This window comes from Ipomoea nil, unplaced genomic scaffold (genome assembly GCF_001879475.1).
Source record: "Ipomoea nil cultivar Tokyo-kokei standard unplaced genomic scaffold, Asagao_1.1 scaffold2181, whole genome shotgun sequence".
Taxonomy (NCBI): Eukaryota; Viridiplantae; Streptophyta; class Magnoliopsida; order Solanales; family Convolvulaceae; genus Ipomoea; species Ipomoea nil.
Window position 1 is genome coordinate 33,070 of NW_017618609.1, and position 8,071 is coordinate 41,140.

Genomic DNA, 8,071 nt, shown 5'->3' on the forward strand with positions numbered 1-8,071 from the left:
TGCCTCTTTGTAAGTTTGAGGTTCATGTGAAGTGGTAATAGATGATGCACACAATCTATGGCTGGGTGACAAGTTATCATAGGAGATAAACTTGTCCATAGAGTGTGGTGAGGTTCTAAAACTACTTCTCATCATGGTAGATTGACACAGGTAATCCTGCAACTTTGATGGAACATTTCTTGTTCTAGATGATCTTCTTGGCTGTGGAATGTTATCAGATTGAGCTTGCCTATCAACCTCATCTGATGTATTAAGAGAGGGTAATTCAACAAAGAGGTTTGGTGACTGACCATTCATCAAATGGCTGTCTAACCAGAGTGAATATCATCATCATTCAACAGAGCTCTACTGGTTATCTCATCAGAGTTGTTGTCACAACTTTGAGATGTGGCTGCAGGGATAACATGTCCTCTTGTTGGCTCTAAAGAACTAGCATCTGCTTCAACAGAAATGGGAACAAGAGGCAAGGTGGGATTAAACAACTCTGATGCAGGCTTATTGACATCTAGATTTTTGTCTCTGAAAGGGTAAACATGTTCATAGAATTTGACATCCCTAGAAACAAAAGTAACTTTGTTAATAACATCATATAACATGTAGCCTTTGACATTAGCAGGAAAACCTCAGAATATGCACTTTGAGGCCTTGGATCCCATCTTGTTCCTCCCTGGTGAAATAGTTGCAGCAAATGCTAAACAACCAACGGATCTGAAATGCTCATAATCCACATCCTTCCCAAACAATATCTGAAATGGAGTGCTACCATTTAGAACATCAGTAGGAAGTCTATTAATCAAATAAGAGGAGTGTAGGACACAGTGGCCCCAAAAATCATCAGGCAATCCAGACTGAAATTTCAAGGCTCTGGCTATATTCAGAATATGTTAATATTTTCATTCAGCCACCCCATTCTGCTGGGGTGTGTACACACATGATCTCTGATGTATTATTCCTTTTTCATTGAAAAATGTGGTCATTATGAACTCACTTCCATTATCTGTTCTGACAGCCTTAATTTTTGCTGAAAACTGAGTGCAAACCATATTGTAAAAGTTCTGAAATATGGTCTTTACTTCCGATTTGTGTGTTATTAGATGCAACCAAGTAAATCTACTATGATAATCTACCATAGTCAAAAAATAATGCTCCCCTTTGAGAGATGGCACAGCAAAGGGGCCCCAAACATCCATGTGTAATAAATCAAAACATCTTTCAGCTCTAGTAACACTGACAGGGAAAATAGATCTCTTATGTCTTGCAAAATAACATGTCTCACAGATAAAATCAACAGGTTTAGAAGAAGATGCAAGTTTTATTCACTTTAATAGTTGCACTTTATTTATGGGAAAGTGCCCTAATCTATCATGCCACAATTGCAGGGAAAAACCATTACAAAGTATATCAGATTCTTCATTCGCACCACACATCTGCCTCTTCATAGGTGGATCAGAAAGTATGTATAATCCATCTCTTTCCTTAGCAAAACCATCCATTCTCCCAAGATGTCCCTGAATGGTGCAAGAGTTAGGTTTCATAATGATTTCATAGCCTGATTGTCTCACTAACTTGCTTGCAGATATAATGTTGAAAGTGAAGGAGGGAATATGTAAGACATCCTGCAACAATATCTTTTTATGCAACTTGACTTGTCCTATATGTGATACACTCAACATTTCTCCATTTGGTAACTTAACAGACATTCCCTGAACAGAATTGTATGCTTCAAAGTATTCTAAGGAGCATGTATATGGTCAGTGGCTCCTGAGTCTAGAATCCAAATGGTGGAGGAAATTAAAGCACTACTAACATGAAGGTTAGAGATAAACTTGCCTTCATGATGTTTCTCCATGGGATTTCTGAATTCTGGTCTCAGTCCAGTAGTGTTGACAGTCACAGTTGCATTAGTTGATGCTTGACTTCCTTGATTCTGATTCTGCAACAATGACAATAGCCTTTGAAACTGATCATTAGTGAGGCCTATATCACCAATTTGGTTCACAGAAGCATTGTGGACCTGCTGAGCATCTTGAGGCTGTTGTTTATTCTTAGACTTATAACCTGCTACCCAACCTGGGGGATATCCATGCTTCTTATAGCATTTCTCAATAGTATGTCCAATCATTCCACAAAAAAATGCATTTAGGCACATTTTTCCCTGTTCCACTGTTGTATTTCTTCTTGTTGTTGTTGCTTAAGGCTGAAACCACAGGTTGATCATCTGCACTCTGATCTCCACCACCTTGAACAACATTAGCTTGAACTAGATCATTGTTCTTCTGACTAAGAGAATTCCTGAGCTTCCTTTCCATCTTTAAAGTAATATTGAGAACTTTTTCCATGGCTGGAATAGGTTCCATGACTAGAATTCCGGATTTGATATTCTCATATTCTTCATTCAATCCTTCTAGTAAACTTAGGCACACACTCACAGGCAAGAATAGGTCTCATTGCATTCATTTGAACCCATAATGCATTACTTTTAGTAAACTACTCATTAATTGTGAGATTACCTTGAGAACATTTGAAGATCTCATTCTGCAATTCAGCAATCCTGTGTGAATCAACCTGAGAATACCTCTTCTTCAGAGTATTCCAGACATCCGATGCAACTTCAAGGTATAAAACTCCTTCTGCAATCGTAGGACTCAGCGATTTGAAGATCCAATAGCACACTATGTTGTTGCATCTCTTCCAAATAGTATACTTCGGATCATTTATCTCAGGTTTCAATATGGATCCATCTGCAAATCCAAATTTATTTTTGACTTCAAGAGCTATCTTCATTGATCTGCTCCAGGACGCATAATTCACCTCGGACAGTGGTGGAGACACCAGGATCAGGTTAGGATTTTCTGTAATATGCAGGTACCATGGATCATCGAATTCATCAGCAGCTCTTTGAGCATGATTTGGACTCGAATTCATGTTCATCTGAGCTGGACTTTGGCTCGAAAAAGCTCCGACTGAATTTCCATTCTGATTTTCTGTCATCACCACATCGGCGTAGCTCCGGCGCCCTGATACCGTGTTAAGATAGATTAACTCATGGTGAAAGTGACAAAGTTCATCTATGGTAAGAAGCTCAGCATGTTGTATTATTGGAGAGGAAAACTTCAGAAGAAAAAGAAGATTACAGCCTTATAAAAGGAGAGAGGAAGAGATGGCAGTTATAACTGCCATCTTAACAGGAAAAGACCAAAAAGCCCTTGACCCCTAAAAGCTGTTAGCTGAACCAAAACTGCTTACTTACTGATCCGAACAAAGAGCAAAGCTGGCTGATCAAAGACACCATCACAGTATGCTTTTATAGTGCTTCATGAGTCTTTTGTTTGATCCTCAAATGTAGCCTCTTCCTTAATCTTCCACTGTTCGAATAAGCCACAGCCACTCATTTTGTTCTTTGATTGCTTCACCGTAGACTCAAATAAACAATCCATGATGGCCACTAATTATCTACTCACATGGTCCATAAAAGAATTAACACTAACAACACTATTTTAATTTAAATCTAGTAAAGCCAATAAAATAGCCAATCGTGTAAATTTATTTTACACTTACAATCTCCCCCTTTGGCATTTTATTTGGAAAACTTGAGTATCAATTACTTTGGGCAAAAATCAATTTAAATTTTATTTATAGCCCTTAATATATGTACTTTACATATCATAGACATTTAGAAAATAATTAAAAAATTAAATTCTTTTGGACCACTTGTGAATAGAGAATCTAATTGAAAAAATCTTCAATTCTTGAATCACACACAGAAGCGTTGAAATCATAGCATACCATAACACCGATTAACTTGTGATGCGAGATACCATACCAAAAATATCCATACAGATAGTTAGGAGCATCAAACACTACTATTACTCCCCCTAACTAATATAAGTCCATTATTACCATACTGACTAGCAATAGCACTTCCAAAAATAGCCCTTCCAAAATAGCCAATAAAACCGTACCATAGTCATCCAAAAAAGTAGAATAGTCCCCCATACTCCCCTTTACTCCTTAATCCTTACTCCCCCTTTTGCCAAATAAATGACAAAGGAAGGTGAACATCAAATAGTGGATTAGATTTATCGTGCAGACGGGGTGCCCGAGTCTGAATCATCTTCTTCATCTTCGGAGTCAGAATCCGAGGAAGCAGCTCCAGTGTCAGCTAAAACCCGAGCGTGAATAGCTTCTATGCGAGCGAGGTTTCTTCGAGCTGTGCATCACGAAGCTTTACAAGGCCAGAGATGGTTGCTTGTTGAGGGGTGACCGATTGTTGAACTTGTGCAATAGAGGCCTCAAGAGTGAGCACAATCTGCCTACGATCAACCAATGTTGGGGGTTCTTTGGGAACCAGTCTTGAGCCTGGACGAGAAGCTGACGTAGTGTCAGTAGATGAGGCTGGCGCTGGAGGTGGAATAGCAGGAAGCTGATCAAGTGAAGCTCGATCATCATAATGACCTCGTTGTGTAAGTCGATCATCAAAAATGTAAGCATTGTCAGGAGTTGTAATCACTTCTTCCTTATAGGGCATAAAACCATGGTCTTGAAGCACCCCATAAATCAAACACGGAAAAGGGAGATGGACTTTGGCTTCTTTCTTCTGCAAAAAAGACATTAAGTGAGAGAATATAACCATGCCGAGGTTGAACGGAAGACGGTTCCTGATTTTGTATAGAAGGCCAGCTAGATGTTCTGGTACTTGATGGCGACGGACTGCCAGGACCCAATTCGCCGATGCAAGGCGAAGAAGCACGGAGTAGACAGTTGTGAGCTTCAAGCTTGAAATTCCATTACTCGGCCATGAAACCACTTTATTATGAGTGAGTGCAGTTGCCAACAAGTGAGGACTAGGATCCGGAGAAGCAGGATGATTTGGTGTGCCCAAATATGCATTAATCTCAGTAGGCCCGAAAGGATACCAAGTGCCACGAATGAAAACTTGATGAAATCGTGCTAGCCTTCATTGAATGTGTCCAAGGTCAAATTTGTGTAAAATTCTGCTGTCAACCATGTAGAGTAGGGACCAATATGGCGTAGAGAGGCAAGCAAATTTTGATCACGTAACAGCGGGATAATATTGCACTTGGCAGCCAAATCCTCTTCATTGATGGATTTTTCGACGATGAAAACCCGGTTGACATGAGTTTTCCAAACAACAAATAAATCGGGAGACAGAAGATGCGGTTTGTAGACCTTGCTTGATCCTTTCGATTTGGAGCCAGATGGCGTAGGAACAGCATGTGTGTCAACTTGGGCTCTTGACCAAGTGGTTCTGGGTGGCAATGTGGAACCCTTCCGTTGAAGTTTATGATCAGTTTGAGTTTCAACATCATCCAACTGTGACAATCCTCTCTTTTCTGCAGTACCTGAAACAGAGATTTTCTCCTTTCCCTTTCGGGAAGATTTAGCAATAGGAACAGAGATAATGGGAACCGATTCTTGCGTAGATGAAACAGGAATGGGTACAGGATCAGAGTGACTTTTAGACGCAGCAATAGTAATGGGAATAGAAAAGGCCGAACAAGCCACGGTTGGAACAGACACATGTTGGGCAACATTTCGAATGGAAAACGCAAATGGCAAAGAATTTACTAGGTCAGATAAAGCAACTAAATCAACATTTTCCCTAGGTAAATTGTGAGACAAAGGATCATAAGGATCACCAGGTACAGACAGAGTTTGAACATCAAAAACATCATGAGATATGGGAGACACAAATTGATCAGGCAGAGATACATCAAAATCAATTTTTCTAGATGTGTTTAAAGGCGAAGAAAGGGCAGGGAGTACCACTGTCTGAGATGAGGCAAGAGACGCTGGACCGGGAAGAGTGGAATCTGGGACAGCGGCTGACACAGGTGGAAACGGCTAAGGTGTGGCGGAGATATGGCGAGCTAGAGCAAGCATTTGCCTCTTTTCTTTGTCCGTGAGCCTTTCCAGTAGAAACCCATCTGATTTTATTGTGGCAAGAACCTTATCGGTAGCTTCAGGAGATAAGGGAGACTCGACATCAATGATTTTTCGAAAAAGGTTTGCTCTTTCTAATCGAGTCATGTAGATGAGAAATGGATTTTCCATGGGTGAAGCTTGTAGAGAGAAAAAATGGTGGAAGGTGAAGAGATGAAGATGATGGTGGTGATCTCGGGTTGAGAGGAAGACCAAGAGAGACAAAAAGTAATGGGTTGATTTGATGTGTAGCTTGAAAAGGCGTGAGATATTGATGGCTAGGATAGATATAATGATATTTATAGGTTAGTAGATGAGTGGAAAAAGGAGAGTTTGATGGTGTTTGACTAGAATTGGTCTTCTAGATGCAAGCATAAGATATCCGAAAAAAATAAAACATTCCAAGGGAAAATTAGTAATTCATATATACATAAATAAGATCGGAAAGATTAATGAAACCCAAACAAATTTGTATCCCTTTGTCTCTGGTAACAGAAAACACGCACGTAAACCAATTAATCAGTTAGTCCAAAAATAAAAAATAAATTAAAAAAAATACCTGCTGGAGAATTTAGACATTAATCGTACAAACTCCGAGGGCTGCACGAAGTAGTTCAAACCTGGATTTGTCTAATGGTTTCGTGAATAAATCTGCAAGATTTTTGTCAGTTGGAATGTATTCTAACTTAATTACTTTTTCTTCAACTAGTTTCGGATGAAATGATGACGGATGTCTATGTGCTTCGTCCGGGAGTGTTGTACCAGATTTTTAGATATATTGATCGCACTCGTGTTGTCGCAGAAGAGGACCATATTTTTCTAATCAAACCCGTAATCGGACAGCATTTGACGCATCCAAAGCAACTGTGTACAACAACTGCCTGCAGCTATGTACTCAGCTTCTGCAGTGCAGAGCGAGATTGAATTTTGCTTTTTACTCAGCCAGGCAACCAGATTTTTCCCGATAAAGAAGCATCCTCCGGATGTGCTTTTTCTATGTTCGGCGTTACCAGCCCAGTCAGCATCACTAAAACCTGTAAGACTGAGATTAGTATCAGTGGAATACCAAATACCATAATTTATTTTACCTTTAACGTATTTTATAATACGTTTGACTGCCTTCAAGTGCGATTCCTTTGGATCTGCTTGATAGCGTGCACACATACCAACACTTACCATGATGTCAGGTCTACTAGCAGTTAGGTACAGTAAACTACCAATCATACTCCTGTACAATGTGTAGTCAACGGAAGTTCCTTGATTGTCTTTAGATAATTTTGTAGTTGTTGAGACGGGTGTCCGGGCATCTTTCGCAGATTCAAGACCAAATTTTGATATGAGATTTTTCGCATACTTCGCTTCAGAAATAAATATCCCTTCTTTTGACTGATTGACCTGTAATCCTAGAAAATACGTCAGCTCTCCGATCATACTCATTTCGAACTCTTGTTGCATAACTTTGACCAGTTTGTCCGTTTCACCTGTCTGTGTGGACCCAAACACAATATCATCAACGTAAACTTGTGCAATGCTTATGTGTTTACCTGATCGTTTTATGAACAAGGTTTTGTCCGAACCTCCTCGTTTGTAATCATTTTGAAGTAAATATTGTGCAAGTCTTTCGTACCAGGCTCTTGGAGCTTGTTTTAGCCCGTATAGAGCTTTTTCAAGCTTGTATACATATTCTGGATGTTGCGGGTCTTCAAACCCTTTCGGTTGTGGCAACATATATATCCCTGTGAGATAGCCGTTTAGAAAGACTGTTTTAACATCCATATGAAAGAGCTTGATCTTTAAAGCACAGGCAATGGAGAGTAGCAATCAGATGGATTCTAGGCGAGCCACTGGAGCAAACGTTTCATCGTAGTCGATTCCCTCAATTTGGGAATACCCTTGAGCGACTAGTCTTGCTTTATTTCGAGCGATATTGCCGGTTGCGTCAGTCTTGTTTCGAAAAATCCACTTTGTACCTACAACATTTACATTATTCGGTTTAGGGATTAGAGTCCATACCTTGTTCCTTTCGAATTGTCCCAATTCTTCTTGCATGGCCTTGATCCAGTGTTCATCAGTTAAGGCTTCTTTGATATTCTTTGGTTCAATCTGCGACGTATAGCAAGAGTATCCA

General features: G+C 39.8%; 3 protein-coding genes across 3 annotated transcripts; all 3 read right to left on the reverse strand.

The window, feature by feature from the left end:
• Positions 1–308: 308 nt before the first annotated feature.
• LOC109150046 lies at positions 309–3,996 on the reverse strand. Its single transcript, XM_019298018.1, has 8 exons — positions 3,901–3,996; positions 2,511–3,111; positions 2,165–2,401; positions 1,808–2,070; positions 1,394–1,703; positions 989–1,021; positions 637–868; positions 309–555 (listed from the first exon to the last, which is right to left on the reverse strand). Exons 1-8 carry the CDS (start codon positions 3,994–3,996, stop codon positions 309–311), a joined length of 2,019 nt encoding a protein of 672 aa, XP_019153563.1.
• A 190-nt stretch (positions 3,997–4,186) lies between these two features.
• LOC109150047 lies at positions 4,187–6,075 on the reverse strand. Its single transcript, XM_019298019.1, has 3 exons — positions 5,971–6,075; positions 5,006–5,865; positions 4,187–4,955 (listed from the first exon to the last, which is right to left on the reverse strand). The coding sequence occupies exons 1-3, from the start codon at positions 6,073–6,075 to the stop codon at positions 4,187–4,189; spliced, it is 1,734 nt and encodes a 577-aa protein (XP_019153564.1).
• Positions 6,076–6,762: 687 nt separating this feature from the next.
• Positions 6,763–7,719, reverse strand: LOC109150048 (uncharacterized mitochondrial protein AtMg00810-like). The gene has a single exon (XM_019298020.1). The coding sequence runs from the start codon at positions 7,717–7,719 to the stop codon at positions 6,763–6,765; it is 957 nt and encodes a 318-aa protein (XP_019153565.1).
• Between the last annotated feature and the right edge of the window lie 352 nt (positions 7,720–8,071).